This window comes from Rhipicephalus microplus, chromosome 5 (genome assembly GCF_043290135.1).
Source record: "Rhipicephalus microplus isolate Deutch F79 chromosome 5, USDA_Rmic, whole genome shotgun sequence".
NCBI classification, from domain to species: Eukaryota; Metazoa; Arthropoda; class Arachnida; order Ixodida; family Ixodidae; genus Rhipicephalus; species Rhipicephalus microplus.
Genome location: NC_134704.1, coordinates 16830873 through 16854488, shown reverse-complemented (window position 1 = coordinate 16854488; position 23616 = coordinate 16830873). Strand labels below are relative to the sequence as shown.

Here is a 23616-nt window from a genome sequence, read left to right as displayed (position 1 = left end):
TATTTGCTTGTATGCGCCAAACAAAGAAGCCGCATAGATTTTTTTCGAAAGCATTGTATCATGCTTCGTAACTGAAATAATTATTCTGCTTTTAGGCTATTTCAATTGTGTGTGTGTGCTGCTGCTTATGAAACATACCAATCTGGGATATATAATAACTGATGTAGTGAAACTGTGCTACAACAGTTCAGCTAGCCTTACTGTCAACAAAAAAAATGTTACCGAAAATTTCAAGATTAAATGTGGCATCAGACTAGGCTGACCTTTGTCATCGTTATTCGCAATATTTCTCGACCCTTTTTGTTCGAAATTCCCTCGTAATGAGAAAATTCATAGTTTCAAGTTGTTAGTGAACGAAGTGAAAGTACTGTGCTTTCACTTCGTTACAAGAACAGCATAAAAGAAACCGTGAAAGAAGCAGGGTTAGTTTTCTCAATGAGAGAAAGTGTTATCAACTGTATATGGTTTATGGGTTTCTGGCATAGACCGTGGGGAAATATGCCATATTACTATTCAAGTATGACACGGACTACCACACCGGTCAGATATCTAGGAGTGCCGTTGGAACACTACCGCGATATGATGCTATACTGGAACGAAGAAACCGATCGTGCTAAAAAACAGACTGATAAATGGAGCGGGCGGGATTTCTTTGTGTTCACCCAGACTTCAATTCGCAATGCATCTATTTCCAAAAAATTGGTGTGCTCTTCAAGTATTCTGTATGTCTCCTGCACGGTGGTCTCGTGTCAACCTGCAAAAACTACACAAGATGTTCGCAGTGTTCATGTGGCGGTCGGCATGGGAAACACCTAGCCGAACAAATATATTAAGGTCACTACACAGCGGTGGCTTGGGTTTAGTCTACATATTTCTCAAACAAATTGTGTCCACATAAATTTTTTTACGGGACCAGAATGACGATTTCCTACGAACAGTAATACAAACGCGAGCAAGTGACGTCACCCCGAAATTTGTTGTATCAGGTATTGTGAAACGAGGAAAGCTTCGCGGCTTTCTTCGTGAGGTTGTTTTGTCTTTCCAAACGCTGAAAGTCTGATTACCAATGAAGTACTTAAGTAAAGTTCCTAAAAAGCGTTTATATAAATACCTCATACGTTATGTTACCAACGCCTGTGTATCGGGCCACATACTCTGTACGCCCAGAGGAAAACTTGTTAAAGTGAGTTAAAAGAATGATAGTTCGGTCCTCAGTTAAAACATTTTTCTTTCAACTACATACTAACACTCCCCCTGTAAAACAGTGGTTGAAAGACAAAGGATTCTTCTTACTATGGTCCGTGAACTTCCTCATCTGCTGAAAGCATGAAATGATCGAACATATTTTTTTAGATTGGTGAGAGGAAATATTCCTGTGGGATATCTTGAAGAGAACCCTAAAAAAATCTCCCCGTATACGTCAGCCGTTTTCCTCCTGTAGAAAATGAAAGTTGAGTGTCTTATGACATGATCATGGCTCTGACCTTCCACAGTATATGAAAAAAAAATTTATGACTGTATTAAATCTCGATGAAGACGCCAAGCCTCCCCGAAAATACTTCATTGAAAGTATTGTCCAATTAAGAAAAGTGTATAAGCCGCAATACCAACCACCCGATCGGCTATCGGTATTAGATACTTTAGTAAATTTAAAACGGGTTTAATGGCCGTTTAAAAGTTTGTACATGAAGACAAAGGTTCGGTTTGTTTGTCTCCAAAGCGTGGTAAATGTTATGTGTCCCTAGAGAAGAAAGAAAGATGAGTGGTCGTGTGGTGTAACATCTGCTTGCCACGCAAACACCCTAGATTCCATCACCACTCGAACCTGAACGACTTTGGTTCAGTCCCTACTCTGACTCCAGATTTCTTTATCATTTATTTTATTTGCATCGTTTCATTTTTCAGTCCCGCATAAGATAATGATTTTTCGCTCACAACCGACGATACAGATACCAACGCCGACCCCAACGTCGACGCTGGAATTGATGCAAAAAGAGCCCTTTAGCACTATCACGTTAACATTTAGCGGCTGTGGTCGGTGTGTTAGTGACCTGTCAAAAAGGGGTGAATTTCTGCTTGACCGAACTTAAGGATCTATGCATGATAGTACTCCGGTGTCTGTACAATAATGTAAGCATTCGTTTTGTTACGTTGTACTTCTAGCTACTTACCATCAAAAGCTTAGTTGTGATATTGTGCCCGGGGCCAAAGCGGAAATGTGTTTGTACTTGGAACGTCAGAGGGGCAAAATGCGACAAAAAGGCATCAAGTTGTTTCAGAGGGTGTCTTATTAAGTGAACCATTTACTTACGCTCCTTATATGTTATAATTCTTTGTTCACGAGCGTTCAGCCGCACAACAAAATATTGTATAGAGCTTCCTGGCAGGAAAACGGCATGCAGGAGCACCGATTTCTGTTGAGGATAGGATTCATTCCGTCCGCGCTACATTGAGGCTGTCCCGCGTTCCGAAGGATGCTCTCAAGAGGCGCATGAAAAATTAGAAGAATCTCCAAGTCAAGCCATTCGCAAACACTCTTGGAATTGAATTTTAATGATGTTTTTTTCCATACTGAAATTTAAAAACGAGTGCTAGAAAATTTGAAATTCACCGCCTCAGAAAGCCCGGCTGACGAAGTTGAAAACCACAAAATTCCCATGCAAGTCTGGATCAAGACGGCAAAAAAAAAAGCAAAGAAAACGTTTCAGAACGTATCTAGCTTCCAATCGTTAAATAATACAATGAATTTCAATATAAAAATAAACACTAACACAAAGCGAAAATGATGGTGCTTGATGAGCTAGGAGTTTCAATGTAACAAAGTGCTAAGGTTTAATGAATTTATTGCGTGGAGGGCAAGAACATGGCTCATGAAGACTGCGTGAGGGCCCACGGAGTGAATTTGAAGTGGTTATACTGCAACAACCGAAGAGATGAATTTTTAAATACGGTAGTCTTTCTCGGGATACTTGAACGCAAAAATTTTGAACGATCTGTTTGTTTGTTCACAAAAATGCCTTAAGTATGACCACATCCACAGCATTTACCAATAAGGCTCAGCTTTCTGCGTTCATACTTGTGCGATTGTCGATTGAAAAGCAAAGGTTGAGCATATTTGAGGCACAGTATCAACACGTCAACATTCTGTGATGTGTTTCTTTATATTAAAAAGGGTATATATAAGTGATATTAGGAACTTTAGCGTTTATTACGCTGCGCTGACAATGCGACGCTATGCGCGAAAAGGCGTTTCCTACGATTTGCTAAGGCGATACGGTGCTGCCAACTACCTTGAAATCTAAATAATATGGCCTCCGAAATGGTATGCGCTCGCTATAACAGAGGCTATCCCTTCGTTTTCTGAGATTACCACCAGATGGCGCTGAAGTCTCATGCCGCGCTTCACAAATCCCATTCCCCAATTTCCTCGTGCAAAACATCGAATAAATGTTTCATTCTATTCACTCTCTCCAGACAGAAGACTATTGTATTTTGACGACATTTGCAGTCGAACATCAAGATACGGTGCAAACTTTTTTGATACTGTCTCGTTTTTACCTTGTACCCAAAGGAAAGTTTCTGCATTAACGTTCATGGTAACGACTACTGCAATATATATATATATATATATATATATATATATATATATATATATATATATATATATATATATATATATATATATACACACGTAGATTATAGAGAGTCTGGCTTCGGTGGTTGCCGAGAATTAAGGGAAAATAAGTATACGCCTCTAGAAAACTGTTTATTGGTGACGTTCCGATCGGAGACCGATCTTCATCAGACCAATGGGAACGGTCTCCGATCGAAACGTCACCAATAACCAGTTTTCTAGAGGCGTATACTTATTTTACCCTATATATATATATATATATATATATATATATATATATATATATATATATATATATATATATATATCTTTTTTTAAAATTTTTTTGTCTTTTGTCGCGTTTTATTCCACCCTATTCTAGATACTTAGATAGACAGCAAAAGGGCCGGCAGTACGCAAAGAAATGCTTCCCGTTCAAAAAAGGAAAGGGGCTGGTGGCTGAGTGTTGCTGCAGAAATTATGATTTTTTTTCTTGTAAACCGAAGAAATTGATCCGAAGACGACAGGTGTGAGTTTGGAAATCCACGTTGATAAATAACTGTAGACAGAGTCTATATAGGTCGGTTTGTGGTTTCAACGGTCGTAGGTGCTTGCTTTAGGGTGTAGATTCCTGAACAACTTCAAATGAAAGTGGTAATCTGTAGTTTGAAGCCACGAGTGCCTGGTTCGAAATAACCTGTTGAATTAGGCGTAATGGAAGGCCTGGCGTGTGTAAGAGGGTGCCCAAAATGGAGTCCTCTCCAAAATTCTTTCGAAAAAAGATGCTCATTTTCTTACTTAGGACATTTCATGATACCTCGGCCTCAAAGTATTGAGTGACCTGGCTAACTAAGACAGAATTGCATGGCAGCACTGACATTTCAAGAACAGACTTTCAGGTCCACACCCACCTCGTTTGATTATGTTTTCAAGAAGCACAAGTTGATGGCAAGGAGTATATTGTGTAACAAGATTTGCTCACTTTAACTACAACTACTTGTTAATACGCTGTTAGTAAGCCTACTATTTGAAGCCTTAATTCCTACTCAATTAATTTTATTATGTCTTTTGGAGATGCATTATCCCGACAAAGAAAACCACGAGACGTTTAGAGGACGCGGCATCTTATTGTCCTCGCGGTATTCGAACGATGTGCAAGAGGAGATGCGACTCACCTTCTTGCGACGGGATATCGAGATAGAAGGCCTTTCGCTCGCCGGGCACCTTCATGGACAGGTCGAGGAGGCGCTGCATGGACTCGAAGTTGAAGTACCCCGGTCTGCTGTCTGACCCGGTGCCGCAGGACGACGAGCCCGTGGGCGCTGAAGCGACCGACGTGTTTCGTGACAGGTAGGACGAGGCCGTGGATGGGGCGCCGCCGCCGCCGCTGCACACCGAAGACGACGACGGACTCGGCACGTCCTCGTCCATCGAGTTTGGCGCCGAGTTTGTCTGCTTCCGCACGAAGCACATCTTGCGGCGCTCGGCGGCGCTGGGCCGACGCGTCAGCGGGGGCGTCGTCTCGCCCGGTGACGACCTGCGAAGACGCCGAAGTTTTACTGAACTTCTCAATTCCTCCTGGCCACCGCCTTGGGCACGAGAGGCGCTGTGTAACACTCCCAGTGCTAACAATATACTGAAATAGCTATCCAGGTGCTAGGCTACGGGGTTGTCTCTACGCGACTACTTAGTTGGTAAAGCGAGGGTGTCATGTGAACGCGCATTATGCGTTCACGAGAATGAATTTCATGAATGAGCATTACACGTCTTAGTTTCACCAATCGCTCTGCACGCAAGTGCGGAGCCGCTAAGCTGGAGTTGGTAGTGTAGTTCGTTGCAGCTAATCCGCCTGATACTCTGGTCCGTCTTGAAAATACAAGTCAAAGCTTTGCAGACGTATTCTAGCCGATGTGGGCTCGAAATCTATCTATCTATCTATCTATCTATCTATCTATCTATCTATCTATCTATCTATCTATCTATCTATCTATCTATCTATCTATCTATCTATCTATCTATCTATCTATCTATCTATCTATCTATCTATCTATCTATCTATCTATCTATCTATCTATCTATCTATCTATCTATCTATCTATCTATCTATCTATCTATCTATCTATCTATCTATCTATCTATCTATCTATCTATCTATCTATCTATCTATCTATCTATCTATCTATCTATCTATCTATCTATCTATCTATCTATCTATCTATCTATCTATCTATCTATCTATCTATCTATCTATCTGTCTGTCTGTCTGTCTGTCTGTCTGTCTGTCTGTCTGTCTGTCTGTCTGTCTGTCTGTCTGTCTGTCTGTCTGTCTGTCTGTCTGTCTGTCTGTCTGCCTGCCTGCCTGCCTGCCTGCCTGCCTGCCTGCCTGCCTGCCTGCCTGTCTGTCTGTCTGTCTGTCTGTCTGTCTGTCTGTCTGTCTGTCTGTCTATCTATCTATCTATCTATCTATCTATCTATCTATCTATCTATCTATCTATCTATCTATCTATCTATCTATCTATCTATCTATCTATCTATCTATCTATCTATCTATCTATCTATCTATCTATCTATCTATCTATCTATCTATCTATCTATCTATCTATCTATCTATCCGCCTCTACGTATGGGTGTTCGCGTGATCGCCCCCTTAACTCGACGTGAACCAAAATTAGTAGGTGAGGGTAAAATGGTTTGTCGAATACAACTCGTTTGTCATGACAAGGATGATGTCACAATCTCTTCCCGTACGTCGTCAAACACTTTCCAAAAAAAACTGTGGCACATACCCGGAGACGGATATGTGCCACTAGTATGTGAGTATGTGCCACAGGTGATAAACACTTTATATCTACCTAGGAACGGCTAAAACACACACGGAACATCAATGCTCGAGCGTTGAGAAAAAGCTGCCAAAAAAAGCGTTGGCCGGACGAAAACAAACAATAAATGTCAGTGTCCCAGCAGGAATCGAATGCTAGCATTCTGCGTAGCAATGAAGTATTCCACCACAGAGCCACGCCAGGCCTCGGATATATTTTTCAAGCCCCTAATGTTCGTGTAACGTCAATTATTGTTGCAGTACTGGCTATCCGATTCTATAAACATTACATATGCACTCCTATGATGCAGTCGTCTTATCGGATTAGCGTAAATTGCAGCTAAGCGCCATCCTCTGATGTTGATTTGTGTAGCAGTGTTAAGGGCTACCGTCCTCGTCGCATCAGCGCAAACACCAGCGCTTCATATCAGCTTACCGCTTCTGGTATTGCTAATATTCATGTTGTTTTTTGCATCATACGCAGGCGTAAAAATGATAATATAAAACACGCACAGCTATTTAACATATGTGTGTGCATAGATTTGAACATATCCTTAGCGCCACTTCATGAGGTCTCGCTAAATAAAGCGAAACAAAACACATTCACCTTCCATCCGCATGCTTCGCATAACATCGATTACCAAGGCACGTGTGATCTGCCAAATTTTTTCATTTGATTGTTATGGTTGTGAAAAAAAAAAGCATGGCTGATCCCTCTTTCTAGGAACGGGTATAACTCAACAGTCGAATGTGTCATCGCAGAGGTGATTGAGCATTCACTATGAATTGTTACACCACAATGTCTAAAGAATGAGTGCTACAGCAACAAATTGCCATGTTACGCGAAATGCAGCCAACAGCGCAGAATTCGCGGCACGCACTTCAAGCAGAAAGCACGTACGAAATGAGCATACACAAAACGAGCGCGGACAAACGGCCACGGCAGCGAGCGAAGTGACATTCGTGCTCTCGTTCACCTCTGTAACTCCAAGGCTAATTTGCGGTGGAAGTACAAGAAGTACGAAGTGCCCGAATCCTGAGATAAGCGTGCGCGTGAATGAAACACCACGCTAGAGAACATCTATACGCACTTTGACAACGCCACGTGGAGGCGCGCGCGCCTGGCGATGCGCGACGTGGCGCGGCACGACTTCAGCACGCACGACCAAAGCGCGCCTGTCGGTCCATCTCGCTACTGATAACGAGCCTGATGACGAGCTGCTGTGGAGCCTTTCATTCTCTTTTTTTTTCCTTTGCACTCTGTTTGTATATATATATATCGTACATCATATCCGTGAGAGAGATGCGTCAGCGAATCCATGGTGGACCCCGGCATAAAACACTTTCGTGTCGAAAGGGTGAACGTAGGATTTTAACATAACTCCCCGCTAAGTGTCCTAAATCTAACATCACCACCGGCACCAGAGGGCTCCTCCTTTCCGGCACAGAGTATAACGCCAAGTGTAAGCGATGAGAAATCGCTGGAGAGACATGGTCTACCCCGGTGCATTCAAGTAGACGCTGACAGCGCCTAAGGTTAAGTCCACACACCTTTTGTTGTTGTTGTTTTCGTTGTTGTTTGTTGTTGTTGTTGTTGTAGTGCTTGGAAATTTGCAGGCCACCTTTGCAAATGATGCCTCGAGCTTCATCACAATAGGAAGAAATTTTAACTTGCGAGTGACTTTAGCGAAAGAGAGCTTTTTAAATAAAGACACCGGTTTGCCTTAGTTTCATGGTGGGTTGACATGTTTTTCCGTGGTGTGTCAGCGTCACTGAAATATGTCAACAATGTTGAGCAGATGGACGGCATTTGCATCTCAATTGAATCGAGTGTCGATTTGAAGACATGTCGTGGCATATAGAGCTAAGCTTTGTCACATGAAACGAATGCTGAAAAGCACACATAAAAGATTCTGGAAGATCACAACGAGTGCTTTGCGCGCTAGAAAGGCGCTCACGTCTGTTTTTTCTACTAACGCGTAGGTGTTGAGCACGTAGGTGTTGAGTGTTGAGCAAAGAGCGGAGCTATTTAGGCTGACCACTAGTCTGTGCAGATAGAACACAAAGTTATCATCCCGAACCGGCACGCACTTTCTTCGTTCATCTTCTGTCTGGATAGCAGAGCACAAGAGCAGATTTGCCATGTTTGGGATGAAATAACCCTGATGGGTGAAAAAAACAAGCAGATTGAGAGACAGAAAGAAGGAGATAAAGAGAAAGAAACAAAGAAAGAAAGAGAAAGGTGGCGGAAGACACACACACACGAAAAAAAATACAGATAGTCAAAAGTGACAGGAAGACAGAATAAGATAGACAGCAAGAGAGATAAGGAGGGAAAATGAGGGAACCGAAGACAAAGAGAAAGAAAAAGGAAGCAGGAATCAAAGAAAGAGAGAAAGAAAGAAAAACAGAATGAAAGGCAGACATAGAGAAAAATAAATGAATAGAGAAAGACTGAAATAGATATAAACAGAGGGAAGAGAGAGAGAGAGAGAGAAGTAGACATAAAGATTGAAAGAAAAAGAGAGTAATGAAAGAAGAAAAAATAGAGAGCAGCCACAGAGTTCCACAGTTGTTGATAAAAAGAAAGGTAAGGCGAATTCGCACTAGTCTAAATCTGCCTTACCTTTTGTTTTATCACCTCTGTTTTTATTTTTGTTATAACTTCTCTTAATCCTTGACCCTGTATAAGTAGCGCCGCATGTCATAGGCTCTGGTAGAGTCAGTCAGCTTTTCAGATCCAAGGAGAGTGAGAATAAAAATAGAAAAAGGCAGGTGGTTTGACAATGGCTGAGCTAGTAAGCTATGAAGGGGGAAGAAAAGTTATAGAGGAACTGAGAAAAGCCACTGTTTCCGCCGACGTAACAGTTCCACGTTATCATTGTAGATCATTGTGGTGTCTCTGAAAAAAAAAAAACGCAACAGCGCCTTTGTTGTTGCCTTTCGGAACTCCGATAGGCAGTCTTATGGTGCCGACATTTTGTCGACAGTGATAGTGCTTCCGTCCAGGAAAGCTTTTCGTAAGTATGTACGAGCTTCGTATAAAAACAATAACAAAAACAACAGACGTATATTCAAAAAGTAGCAATGCCAGCATTGAAAATGCTGCATAAATAGTCAATAGTTGACGGGCAGCTAGACTTGTAGTCTACGCAACTTAAGTATTCAGTGGCGGAATGGAAAGCATCTGCCATTCCTAAGAGTCCCCCCACCCCCCCTTTTCTATTTTTTCAATTAGAGAAGGAGCCGTAGCTTCGGCAGTTTGACAAAAGTTCCCCCACACAGCCATACATGAATAATGATTACGGAGAATCGGGCAACCATAATTTTGTCGAAGAGCACGTTCATTTCTGAGAGGCCATCTTTCTCATTCCCTCCTAACATGCCTCAGTCGTGTTTGAATAACGAAGTCAAGACTGCGACTAACTTGCGGAAAGAACTCGCTAGGCGGGCCGCTTTCTAGGCACCTTACGCGTCGTTGCCGTATTCATAATCCAGTCAGACTGAATATTCGAGGTGAATTTGCTTGCGCCTGGTTTTTCGTATTTAGGCTCCATCTAGTAATTTATCTTGAATAGCTTGTGGAAGAAGCACAGTGGTGCTCCTCGGGTTCAATACAGCATTTGTTAACGCAATGAAAGAAGTTTGTTGACTGGCGTTCGTAATTGCGTTGCGCTCGGTGTTTCACCGACAGAAATAAGTTACAGAAAGAACATAAAAGTGTAAAAGAGGAATCGTCGTGGCGCAACAGAACAGCACATTTTAAGTGTGGTTGCGAACACTGCTCCGCTATTTATGCAAGCCTAGTGAGTGACGTCACAACCTATAATCATTTTCTTAAATATTATCATAGCAGGTACAAAAGGTAACGAAATGTTGGTTTCGTGTGAAGGAAATGCATAATGGCTCGCTTATGTTCATGAGCAAAAGCGTTGATGTCACTTATTCTTTACGTTGTTTTACGCACAGTATGCCCATATAGTTACGGCATTTACCTCAGAGCCGTATTTATTTGTGCTCCTTTGGAAACGTGGGAGTAAATTAGGTCTGACTGCGTCAGTACGTCGAGTGCCAATGTTGTGGTAAATGTAAAACTTGTCAGTTGGGGCGCCCAGAAATACGCATGGTTGCTGTGTTTTGCGTAATACGTACACCGATATGTTATACGCAATACATATAGCACTGAGTGCTGTATGTAGCACGCATAACAAGAGCACAAATAAATGCGACTCTGATGTAAATGCCATAACTGTATGGGCATAAATATATCTAGGGTAATCAAGGAATACTATTAAGGATAGTATGTTCGTGTTTTCCTATTTGCATAATTATCAGGCAGTAAACAAAAGCCTGCCTAGTCGTAGGGATATTGAGAACTACTTACTCGTAAATACAAGGTATATAAAAAGTATACGAATGACTAACAGGGCATGTAGGTTCGCACAACAACAGACGGGGGGAGATGAGCACAAACAGACAAAGCATCTCCGTGTGCTCATCATCGTCATCGTAAGCATTATCAGCCTGGCTGTGCGCACTGCTGGGCAAAGACCCCTGATTAGCCAAATGACCCGATTCCACGCTTGCTGCGGCCATGCTTTCCCCGCAGACTTGTATATGTATGAGTATGTATCTGAATACCCCTCATTTTTTTGCTTTACATCTTCTTCCCTCTCTCTCCCTCTCCTCGTAACTTCCTTTTCTGTATAAGTACTTCCTCTCTAGAGACTATGCAGGCGTTGTGGTCCCCGAGGTGGCATTTGTATGCTGCTCGCCTCCCTTTTCTACGTTTTTCCTTGTGTACTACTACTACTACTACTACTACTACTACTACTACTACTACTACTACTACTACTACTACAAATAGTGATAAATGTGCGTATATTCCTCGGTGCGTTGTCCTCGTCGCGCCTTACGCTTCAAGATGAACTCGGTGTATACGCACCTCGTGACAGCGGGCGACGCCTGACCCGACTTGGGAGATGAGCTCGGCTCCGGGCTGACCGGCTGCTGCGCCCGCTGCGGACTGCACGAGGCCGCGCGGATCGCGGAGGCAGCATTGCCGGCGGAAGCGCTGCCGCTGGCGGTGCCGCCTTCCTCGAGCGCCGGTGGCAGCTGGGAGCCGGACGAGGCCGAGGCGCTGGCGTGTCCGGGCAGCAGGGACGAGGCGGCCTTCTTTCGCGCCGCGCTCCGCTCCAGCGACAGGGCGCGCTGCAGCGCCGGCGTCGAACGACGCGGCGGCGGCGCGGGAGGCGAGCCGGCCGCACTGGTGCTGAAGATGTCGCCGACGCTGCTGCCGGCCCTGGTCGCTGCGGCTGGCGACGACGGCCTCAGGAGCGAGGACAGGCCCGGGGAGCATCGGCCGCCATCGATGTGCGTCGAGGAGCGAGAGTTTACCAGCGAGGTGCCCCGGATGTCGCACTGCACTGCCGCGTCACGCTGCCACGGAAACCTGCGATGTGACCAGTGACATGCGGCAGAGCACGTCGCAGCCGTTGTTGCGTTGTACGCTGCGCATAGGGCACTGTTTGCAAGATAGCGCGAGGAAGCACGGTGCAGCACAATGCACGACGAGCTGATGTGAAAAGGCGCTACTAAAACGACACTGAAAATATAAGGACGCAAGATGATACGCTCGGAATAGAAAGACGTGGAGTCCTTGTGCTCTGCGTGCTGTTTTAGTCGCGCCTTTACACACGGTGAATCAAAACCCGTTCACCCAACTTTTTATAGCGGATACGTACATTACATTCAACAAACATCGGTTCCAACATAAGCAATGTCTGCCTTCGTTAACGTCACGTACTGAGAGCATTGTCACGATCGGGAGGCGTACCTCGGGTCTCCCTGTTGGCAGTTGATGTCGAGCGCGCTGCAGTAGGCGTCTTCGGGCATGGCCGTGTAGGAAGGAATGAATCCGGGAAGCGAGGGTGGCATCACGAGTCCGCTGGCAGCGTCCGCACTGCCGCTTGAGTGACTCAGGTAGCCCGGCCCGGACTCTGGTCGTGGCGGGGACCGGGAACTGTGTGTCAAAAAAAAAAAACAAAAGCGTACAACTCGTCCATTCCATCTTTAACAACAGTTAAAACTTAAACCCGATTTTACAGATTTTACTATGCAACGAAGAAATTCACATCTTCCGCCAGGTACACATAGGGTTCAATGTTGTCACCAGCTCAAATTAGCAAAATTTGTTTTCACAAATTTCTTCAGCAATGAAGGAACAAATATGCGGTGAATTTGTGTGAATTTTACCCAGAGGAGAGAAGGAATTGTAAAAAAAGATGTGAAAAAGAGGCGAAGAGAAAAGTGGACCTGCGAAAAAAAAATCGCGGGTACCATAACCATTTCAGTAGGCCACTACAACGCAAAAAGTTCAATAAGGCCTTGACTGTTTTTTTTTGAGCAGGGACAAATCGTGTATTTTCTGACAAGGGTCTGTCGTCAAGGCGGGATAATGCAGCAGCTAGCGACAGACTGTCTCTGTGTTCTGTATCGCTTCATCGCTGCCGCAATGATCACAAGCAGTAATGTTTCCAATGCCTATGCAGAAGGCAAAAGATTTGGTGAAAGGACACCAAGCCACAGTCAGCAGAGCAGTGCTGTCTCAAGTCGAGAAAGTCAGGATGGAAGAGGAAATATCAGGGAGGACACACACACACACACAAACACACACACACACACACACACACACACACACACACACACACACACACACACACACACACACACACACACACACACACACACACACACACACACACACAAACACGCACAGACACGCACACACACGCACACACACGCACACACACGCACGCACACGCGCAGGCACACGCACACGCACGCACACACACGCACGAAGGCGCGCACGCGCGCACACACGCACGGACGCACACACGCACGCACGCACACACACGCACACGCACGCACACGCACACACACGCACGAAGGCACCCACGCGCGCGAACACGCACACGCACGCACACGCACACACACACGCACAAACGCGCACACACACGCGCACACACACACACACACGCACGCACGAAGGCGCGCACGCGCGCACACACGCATGGACGCACACACGCACACACGCACGCACACGCACACGCGCAGGCACACACACGCACGAAGGCGCCCACGCGCGCGCACACGCACACGCACGCACACGCACACACACACGCACAAACGCACACACACATGCACACACACACGCACACACACACGCACGCACACACGCACGAAGGCGCGCACGAAGGCGCGCACGCGCGCACACACGCACACACGCACGCGCACACACGCGCGCACACACGCACGGACGCACACACGCACGCGCACACACGCACGCACACGCACAGGCACCCGCACCAACACCACCTAGAAGACTTAAGGCCCCCTCGCCGCCTCCTCGCCCAAGCGCCTACGTCACCAAGCTCAGATCATCGCTCGGATGGCTGGGGCAACGCCACCTGTTGGCTGGGACCGACGGCGCGACAGCCCAGTCAGCCCAACACCACCTAGTGGTCAGCCTCGCCAACGTCTGCGTCACGTGAACAAGCAGGCTGACAAGTCCGGACAAGAACAGCTACAGATGGCTCGTAGTGACATCCGCAGTGACTGACTAGAACCAAAATAACTCATTCTTTTTTTAGTTTTTGCAGTGATTCGGGCTCAAACATTGCCAAAAGTTGCAGAATTTAACTACTCTGTTTCAATTAGCCAACTGTATTCTGAAAAAATGGCACGCCGAATTGGTAAAACATTATTAAGCAGCCGCATTACCATGCGTCTCCGTCGAATTTCGTTTCACCTATGCTGACCACAATGATCCAAGTTGCTCGTTGGAGCAGTTGGGGTCGTCCTCTCGCTTGCATTCGGATGTCGTTGGTTGGCTTGCGCGCGTGCATGTGCTTTGTTTACTCCTGCAAGATGTATATTTCCGATTCCTCGCTGTGGTTGTGCGTGTGAACGAAGTGCAGAAATGCCCGGCTGCTGTAGCGCTCCGAACTGCAGGTCGAACTACGCAGGACAGCCAAACGTGCGCGTGCACGTGTTTCCAAACGACCCGGTGCGGCGGGCGGCATGGACAAGAGCGGTTCCCCGAAAGGATTTTGCGCCTACAAAGAACACAGTGGTAAGATACGGCTTATAATTCGATACAGTGCTTGTCATTAGAGAGTGTCTCCGCAAACTGCTTTGCATTAGCGTTATACCGGGTACCATGGCCCTAAACGTGGAATGTTAAATATGTGTGGTCATCTAGCGGGGTCAAGATGAACCAGGCAAGCTTAGCATTGTTTTTGCAGCAATCTACTGCATTCCATTTCCCTAACGGGTAAATTCGCGGCGGCCGCCTATTATCGATTGAGCTGACCTTTATATCTTTTTCCTGAAGGAAACCACGCGAAAACAAACAAACGTGTCTATAATTGTGGTTGCACGAAGCGTCGCAAGATGTCCAAGGTATACCGTAATAATAATTATAGGGAAAAATAACGACTTTCTCCCATAAGGGGCAGACTGGGCTGTGAATTTACGTTTCTGCCATAATCGATTTAATTGAAGTAGATTTAAAAGGCATGAGGACAACTTAAAGAGAGGGAAAAAAATGAAAAGTTCTTAATTTTTTTTATGAGCCTGGTGGCGCACATGTCACCGCCCCGTTACACAGGGGACGCTCATAGCATCCATCCACCATGGAGAAGCTAAAAAAACTTTTACGCAATGCGCGTTTTAGCGGCTGAGCGTATCGATCACCAGCCTAATCGGCCTGGCTGAATGGTCGGAGCCTGAAACGTGCTCATATTTTGGTTTCATCAAAAGTCGAAAAGAACCGTCTCGCTTTCGACAGTGTATAAAACGTGGTCCCACATAATCCTTTTTTTTTTTTTGTCTTTTCAGCTCTGCGAGAAGCATTTCGTGTCCAGCGACTACGTGAAAACGTCAAAGTACACTGATGTGAAGACGGGGAAGACTATTGAAGTGCCACTGAAAGTCTTCCGGCTGAAGCCTGATGCGGTACCAAGTGTGTTCCCGAATTGTCCTCAATACCTCTCTCGTCAAAATGCGTGTACTCGGGAGGCACCAGAGGAGAAACGAAAACGTTTTGAGGACGACTCACTCCGCATTGCCATTGAAAAATCTCTGGAAGAAAAGCAACAACAAGACAAGCAGAACAAAGTTACAAGCTTTTCAGAATTTCTTCGTGCTCTGCCAAGCTTTAACACCTCACCGTTTTGGTCTGTGGTCAGCATGGACTCAAAGGTTCTATTCCTGGATTTGACTGTTGATCGGGGTGCCTCTGTGCGTTCATCGGTGATAGTTCAAGACAGCATGTGTGTGGAAGTGTACTTTGGTGAAACGCGCGTAGTGGTGCTTGATGGTGTAAGTGTGCCTGCTCAGTTACAGGACTTGCGGCAACTAAGTGACATCCTTCATCATGTTGAGTGTCTGCGCACTCCTCATTCTTCCAACAATTTTCAGTGGGCTCGTCAACTACTTGCGACTGTGATGGCACTGTTGGAGGAGCTCATATGCAATGATCAGCAACATAAGCTTCATGGATGGCCCCTGGAAATTGTGAAGTTTATAAAATCCCAAGTGCAGCTCATCCTTAATAATGCAGCGCGCTACCCGCCAGACCTGTTAGTATTTGCAAGTCTCCTCTACACCATTTCGCCGCATGCATACAGATTCCTTATAGGTTCACTGAAGGTAAAGTTGCCTCATCCTGAAACAATAAGACGTCTCTGCACCACTCAACAAATAAGCCCAGCCATGGAGCAGCAAGACTCTTATTTTTTGTCATATGCTAAAAAGGTTGCTACTACAATGAAAGAACATGAAAAGATAGTAACTTTAATGATGGATGAAATTCACATTCAGTCATACTTTGATTTCAAAGCTGGGTCAATAACAGGTGCAGCAGCCAACACTGCAAGCCCGGCTAAAACAGCATATGTCTTTATGACCCAGAGTCTGCTTTCTAATCACAAAGATGTTGTGCATATTTTGCCAGTCGCTACAATTGATGCAAAATGCTTGCATGATTTTTTGCGAATGCTAGTTTTAAAGCTCGAGCATAATGGGTTTAAAGTGATTGCTATCATCTCTGACAACAATTCTATCAACAGGAAAACAATGTCGTTGTTTTCAAGCCCTCCAAGACTACAGATAGTTTATAAACATCCAGCTGACCAATCGCGACCTTTGTTTTTTGTCGTGGACCCTGTCCACTTATTGAAATGTATCAGAAATAACTGGTTAAATCAGCGCAATGCAGGAAGGTGCATGTATTTCCCAGATCCAAAGAGTACAGAAGCCAAACCCAAGATTTTAACCGCATCGTTCAAGACTTTATGTGAGCTGCATGAGTCTGAACAAAGTGAGCTCTTGAAGATGGCTCCGACATTGTCATTAAAGGCATTAAATCCTTCTAACATGGAGAGACAAGATGTAAAGTTGGCATTGAGAATCTTTAATTCATCAACTGTGGCAGCACTTCACAATAGCAACCTTCAGCACGCTGACAGTACAGCTTTGTACATAAACACGCTGCTAACATGGTGGAATATTGTTAATGTAAAGACACCACGAAAGGGCCAGAGGCTTTCAGATGACCTGCAAAAGCCTATAACCTCAACATCTTGCCTCCAGTTACAGCATTTGGAGAAAACAATGCAGTGGCTAGACTACTGGGAAAGTTTGAAGCACGATGCAGGACATTTGACGAGGGAAACGCACTCAGCTTTCTGTCATACAACTCACGCGCTCCACGAGATTACTATTTACTGCCTCAAAGAGCTTGGTATGCAATATGTTTTGCTAGGCAAGTTTCAAACAGATTGTCTCGAGGATCGCTTTGGTCGTTACCGTCAGTTGTCTGGGGCCAACTATCATGTGTCAATTAGACAGATATATGAGTCTGAGACAAAGCTGCGGTTACAGAAAGTGCTCGAGCTGCCAGACGTTGACATGGTGTGCGATATTCCTGTCATTAGTGCCAGCTCACTGCTAAGCCAGTTTGACATCACAGTTAATGACAGTGATATTGAGAACAAAGTGACAAGGCTGCCCGCTGTGACATATGTTGCAGGTTACTGTGCTCACGCAGCTCTAAAGAAACTGTTGTGCCAATCATGCAAAGAAAACCTAGTAATGGATGTTGCAGAGATAGACACTGCTAAAAATGTCCTCATTATGAGCATGACAAGGGGTGGGCTGAAGTTCCCACGTGAACTTGTTATAAATGCTGTGCTTACCATGGAAATAGTGCTCGATAAGCTTAGGAGTCCACGCTTTGCAACTCAGTTCTTTGCTCTTCCTAAACAGAAAGAAGTGTTAGTGGCCCTTGTGTATGACATCCTCAGTGATAATGATGACCTGGATGTTTGTGTTGATGGGCATGCTCCTCAACAGGTCATGCATTACATTTTAAGTGCAGCAGCAAACACCCTCCTAAACAACTTGTGCAAAACGGCTAACGACAAGATGTCTGCCACAAAGGCAAAAACATCAAATGACAAGTTGCCTGCAACAAAGGCAAAGCGAAAACTTGAAACTGTTAAAAATTGAAGTGTCCTTATGCACTTTTGTTTCAACAGTATTCTTTGTAAATGAACTGCTTTTTTATTTATCGTTGTCAAGTGAAATGATCTGCATCCTACCATTTGTGAGAAGGCTGCCAATCTTGTCAATCTTGTTCTTTCTGTTCTGTACGGAAATTGTGCACATATGTGTTCCGCATGCTTGAAGCAGCAATTCGTGCCAAAGCATAAAGTGCATTTCCAGAAAAGTTACTACAGCAACTTCCAGACGCTGAGCCACACATGCACTTTTATGCTGACTGTTATGCTGCATATAATAAACAAATATTACTACTGAGCAGAAATGAGTCATTTTCTCTTTGAACACGAACATGTTTCTTCCACTTTCAGCTGCTGACACTTTGTTTTCATGTAACGTCAAATTTTGCCATTTTTCCAGCATACCTGTTAGAGCTTTTGAAACTCTAGGAAGTAACATCCGGATGTATTAAATGTATTATTGGAACCACAGCAGGGTTGAAAGTTATTACCTGATATCTGCATTGACGATTGAAATTTAGGTAAGTCTCTTCCAATCATTTAGAAAACTCATGTATAATCAAATTAGCAGAATGCCTCCTTAAGAAGCGAGGCTACCATCTGTAGCGATTTTTCCCGCTCAAGCTGCGTGCGTAATTGTGGACGCGGCATTCTAGTTAGCTTCTGTGCGTAACGCGAGCGAATTTTACTTTTGTCGCAACCTGCCGCTTTGCGGAGCGAACGGGTGAGGTGAAGCCAACTTCCAGAACGATCCTACTTGCGTGACGTCACGGCGCCGTGTGGGGGCCTTGAGTTTTCTAGGTGGTGTTGCCCGCACCCGCACACGCACACACAAACACACATAGAGAGAGAGAGAAAGAGAAACAGGGAGAGGAAGAACAGGTGGGCGCAAACTAGCAACTGGAAATCTTTCTTGAGGAACCTCTTGGGTTATCCCCAAGAAAGAAGGAAAGAGAACCAATTAAGAAGGAAAACTAATTAAGGAGGAAGCCATTCTTATCACGTAAAAACGAGATAAGAAAAGATAAACTGCAATTAAATATGGTGCGTGCGTAAATGAAGCGCTGCGCTCCTCAGTTTCGCGTCTTTGCAAGGGCTGGAACGTGTCTATGACAAATGCAACTGCTCCTTAGCTTAGCGACTACGTTAGAGTGCCGAATTCGGCAGACGCCGTTTTGTAAGTCTCAATTATTTCCCTCTACTGCTACTTTTTCGTGCGAAACAATTCCTTGGTCTGATAGAACAAGACCCCGAATCCACATTGCAGTGCGGGGCGAAGTTCTCCGGCTCGCTGATTTGTCCGCATGCATAGCGGTGGTCTTGCAGTCTGGTGTTTTCACGAAATAATTTGATTGCACCGATCCCTTCGTTAAACGAAATTTCAGCGTCACTGATAAGCGTGCGCACAGGTGAAGTGTGGTAGGACCGGGGGCATATTATTTCTTCAATTAAATAAGTAGCGCATCGCTATTATCTATAGAAAATTTTGTAGAGAAGCATGCAAGTATGAGAGCCAGGCTTGGAATTTGTTTTGTAATTTCTGTCTGGTAGGTTTTTGTTCAGTTGGTAAATAGAGGTAGGAGCCTTTATCGTGTTCCACATTTTGTGCCCTGATTTCGGGCAATGGCGGTGACAGACATGTCTGACAAACTGAAGCGAGAGTGATAGTTGTCAAATGATGCACCCACCTGGCTGAGGAGGCATCCTGTGGAGCCGAGCCGGCCGCGCACGTGACCGCAGCCGGCGGGGGGTCCTTGAAAGACTCGGAGTAACTGCGCTTGGAGGCGAACTTCTCGCGCAGGCTCTTGGTGCGCGACGAGAACGGCGAGGAGCGGCAGAGGCTGCTCATGGCGCCGACGCTGCTGTCGCCGAGCACGCGCCACGGCGACGCTTCTCTGCTGCTGCGGCTGCGTCCGCTCCTTGACCGTCCCTTTCAGGGGCCCCCTTCACAGTTTGAGAGGGAAGCAAACACTCGTGTGTCACAAGCCCGGTGAATCACTGCACATGACACGACTTGCTAAACCCCGCATTCCACTCCATTCCGATGAAAGTACCCCATAAAAATAATAGTGACGACTTTGATCAACCAACCAATCAACCAACCAACCGACCGACCGACCGACCGACCGACCGACCGACCGACCGACCGACCGACCGACCGACCGACCGACCGACCGACCGACCGACCGACCGACCGACCGACCGACCGACCGGCCGACTGGCCGACCGACCGACCGACCGACCGACCGACCGACCGACCGACCGACCGACCAACGAACCAAAAATAAACTCACAAATCCGGACATACAACAACAACGAGAATAAGATCACACACTCTCCTTTCACGATGTCTATAGAAAAACGCACATATCCTGTTAGAGTGTTACATATTTCGATTGAAAGTTTTTGACGCGAGTTAATGTTGAAGGAAAACGACGCTTCTTACGTACTCAGCTGTGCGAATTGAATAACCACGACAGCGACCCCGTTGACTAACAGTGAATTTGTTGTTTCTTCTATAGCTCCTGTAGCTCTGTGTGCACTGTAGATTGATTGAAGCAATATTCTTTGTAAGTGATGAAAGTATCATAAAACATTATGTTGAAGAGCCGAAGTACTAGCAGTTGTCAAGCAGGATTGTCTACGTGACTTTTAACACGGTGCTGCTTTCAACCAATAAACCATTTTACCTGTAAAGGATGCATCTCCTTTGAGGTTGTTGCAGTGCAGGCAAGTAGCTTTTCAGTTGAATTATGGCGTTTTTTTTTTATTACTAAGTGCTTGTTCGAACGCCTTTGAGTAAAAATGCGATTGCTTAAAATAGTGTGGCGAATCGGACAATTATACGATTAGTTTCATTGCATTTATGATCTACCTTGATATTTTCTTCATTTCTATTGCCTGAACTTTGTCTGCATTGTATTATTTGCAGTTGGTGCACCCTTTCGTTGAAGACGAGAACTGGAGGTAGCATATAAAGCAAGACATATAAGGGTAAGGTTATCAGAAAATCAAGTAGAGAATTTTGGTGGCAAATAGTATCAATTATTAACTCTACTTTCGAGCAAATTCTAAGATTAGGAAAGCAACTTTTAGGCAGAAATGTTACTGCTGGTGACAAGATGCAAATTTATTATGCTTGTTATTTTGGTTTGTCTCGCATTACATTTAGGCCAGAGTTACATTTTATAAATCCCAACAACTTAGCTAACATTATTTTCGAACATAAGAAAGTTAAAAAGCAAGAGTACCTTGAACAATAGAAGAAATTATAGGCCATGCAAATTAGTTAAAAAAGTATAAAGTAAATATTTGTGTGTTCTGCCTTTAGAAATATGGAAACAGGTTTTTTATACTACGTATAGGAGCAATTCCACAATACCAACCAGCAACGATTCGCGCGGACGCTGCCAATATCACTTTTTTAACAACAACAGTAGCAACAAAGATGGGCAACTTGAAACCATACATGAAATTTTGCACGATATATAGACCGATATTCTCGCCTTAAAAATTTTGCGAATGATGAAGGTTTAGTTTTCGATCATTGGTAGCAAAAACGTTTTTTAAGGAGTGCGCTATTCGACGCTTTCGAGGAGCCGGAGGAAGAAACTTTGTCGTTAAGGCTGCCCACTCTGTTAGCGAGATGATGCCACCATGCCCATCAAGGCGAAACTCCACTCCAGAACCACGCCTCTACGAGCATAGTGGCACCACCTATGGACCGCAACAAAAAGCGCGATGACTTAATTTTTTCTACAACGTCGCGAGGAGGCGCCGTGTTCCCGCGCTTCTAGCACTGCTGATCGCACTGCTCCGAACATAATATTTTTAGGCACTCGTACGAGCGCTTATACATTCCGTTGTAGAAAAAGTTGGTCATTCTCATTGCTTCGAGCTTTTGAGGTAATTATGGAGACTAAAGTAGACAATTTGCGAAGAAAATAAACAAAAGAATTTATGCACGCGAGCAGACTTGGGCGCACGTGTTCTTATTTCATCGTTCATTTTAGTTCTTTTAATGAATGCTGCTGAGTCACTGGGGCGATATTAAAAGAGACAGTAACCGTCCTCCCCCCCCTCCCCCCTTTAAGCTGAGAAACACGGTGACAATGTATCGAGTGAGGAGTTGCCTAACGGTTTCACAGGTCACATGAAAGTTTCCGAAGGGCGTACTAAAATTTTTTAGTGAATTAAGTTTTGCAAAAAGTATTCTAATCGCTGTCAATTTTTTTAAACACACGCCTAATACAGAAGTTATTAAGTTCTCATGCAAATGTTTTATGTTCATAAATGACATGAATACACTAAACGATTGCATCGGAAGGCAACATGATTTTCTAAGAAATGCACCCGCACTAGGATTGACATTATTTCTCATGTCAACACTTATGTGCACTCAATATAGTTGCTGACTCATAAACAAATACGAATTGTTTTCGATGAACAGATGCTGTCGAAGCGTTGGGGCCAGTGCTCTTGCGTCATGCTTATTTCGAAGTTTCTTTATTTATTAGCTGTTAATTGTATAATGTTAAAACTTTCTAGTTGGTTACATTTAGTGCATTGTATATTATTATTATGATGCAGGTAACGACTTAGAGGTATGCTGAGAATTATTATAAACAGGGCTTACGTGTGAAGGGAGCACCCTTGATATGCTTGAAATAATGACCATGGTTACGGTTCTATCTTAATAGTGGGTTAAAATTCCGCGGAAACACGCGCTGCAATTGAAGCTAGAAGCAAATGTGCCAAAAAGTTGAAGCTAATAGAAAACGTGTGCTTTGCCGCACAAATACTCTTATATTGGTGAAGCCAGCTTTACAAAAAAATTGTTTTTTTATGTGTGGCAGCTTGGGATAGTTGGTATGACATTACGATAGTTATAGCGCGAGAACAGAACGACGACAAAGAGACAAGAAGGACATGAAGGACACGAGTGCTCGTGTCCTTCGTGTTCTTCTTGCCTCTTTGTCGTCGTTATGTTCTCATGCTATAACTATCGTTTGTTTTTTTAAATAGCGAAGGACTTGCATTGCTGCGCAGGTAGGCCTTAATGAATGTCTATTATGTTCCTTAAAGTTATCTATAGTAAAGTGGTCACTCTGTGAAGAAGGCTTTAAGTACTGCAGATTTGACCTACCCAATGGAAAAAAACAAACAGGTGTACACATTGTTAGAGAGAAGTTGTTCATTCTTTGTAAAAGTGAGTTGGTTACCCTTAGCTATGTACAGGAAACAATTTACAATCGTAAGAAAAATGAGAAATACTACCCTCTGCAAAAATGAGTTGGTGCACGTGTCTTTTATATATATAATAAATAGGTTTTAGCCTGGCCTTTGAGGAGCTTCCCAATCCTATTTTCCCGAGAATGTTGGTACCGTCCCCCAAAAGTAATTGCGGCTCTAAACGCAAGAACCAGACTTCTAATAGAAACCTATTGATTATACTCGGCCAACATAAATGCATGAACGCAGAATGTGGCATCACCAAAATAAACGAAGCAGTACCTTTCATTTGACACGAAGATGTAAAGCTTGTAACAAATGACATTTTTATAAACCTGCCGATACATGAAAAAATATCTACAAAGGAA

General features: G+C 44.5%; 1 protein-coding gene and 1 non-coding gene across 2 annotated transcripts in view; one reads left to right on the top strand and one right to left on the bottom strand.

The window, feature by feature from the left end:
• Positions 1–19880, bottom strand: part of LOC119173993 (uncharacterized) — a 180079-nt gene extending 160199 nt beyond the window's left edge. Inside the window, exons 1-4 of the mRNA XM_075894920.1 lie at positions 19705–19880; positions 12268–12453; positions 11377–11883; positions 4789–5150 (exon numbers count right to left, since the gene is read on the bottom strand). Of these exons, the coding sequence (XP_075751035.1) occupies positions 4789–5150; positions 11377–11883; positions 12268–12453; positions 19705–19865 (1216 nt within the window). The 5' untranslated portion in view covers positions 19866–19880. The remainder of the gene's footprint in view (positions 1–4788; positions 5151–11376; positions 11884–12267; positions 12454–19704) is intronic.
• LOC119170715 (uncharacterized) lies at positions 14426–15409 on the top strand. Its single transcript, XR_012895293.1, has 2 exons — positions 14426–14565; positions 15333–15409. It is a non-coding gene; the product is annotated as an uncharacterized LOC119170715 (transcript).
• Positions 19881–23616: the final 3736 nt, after the last annotated feature.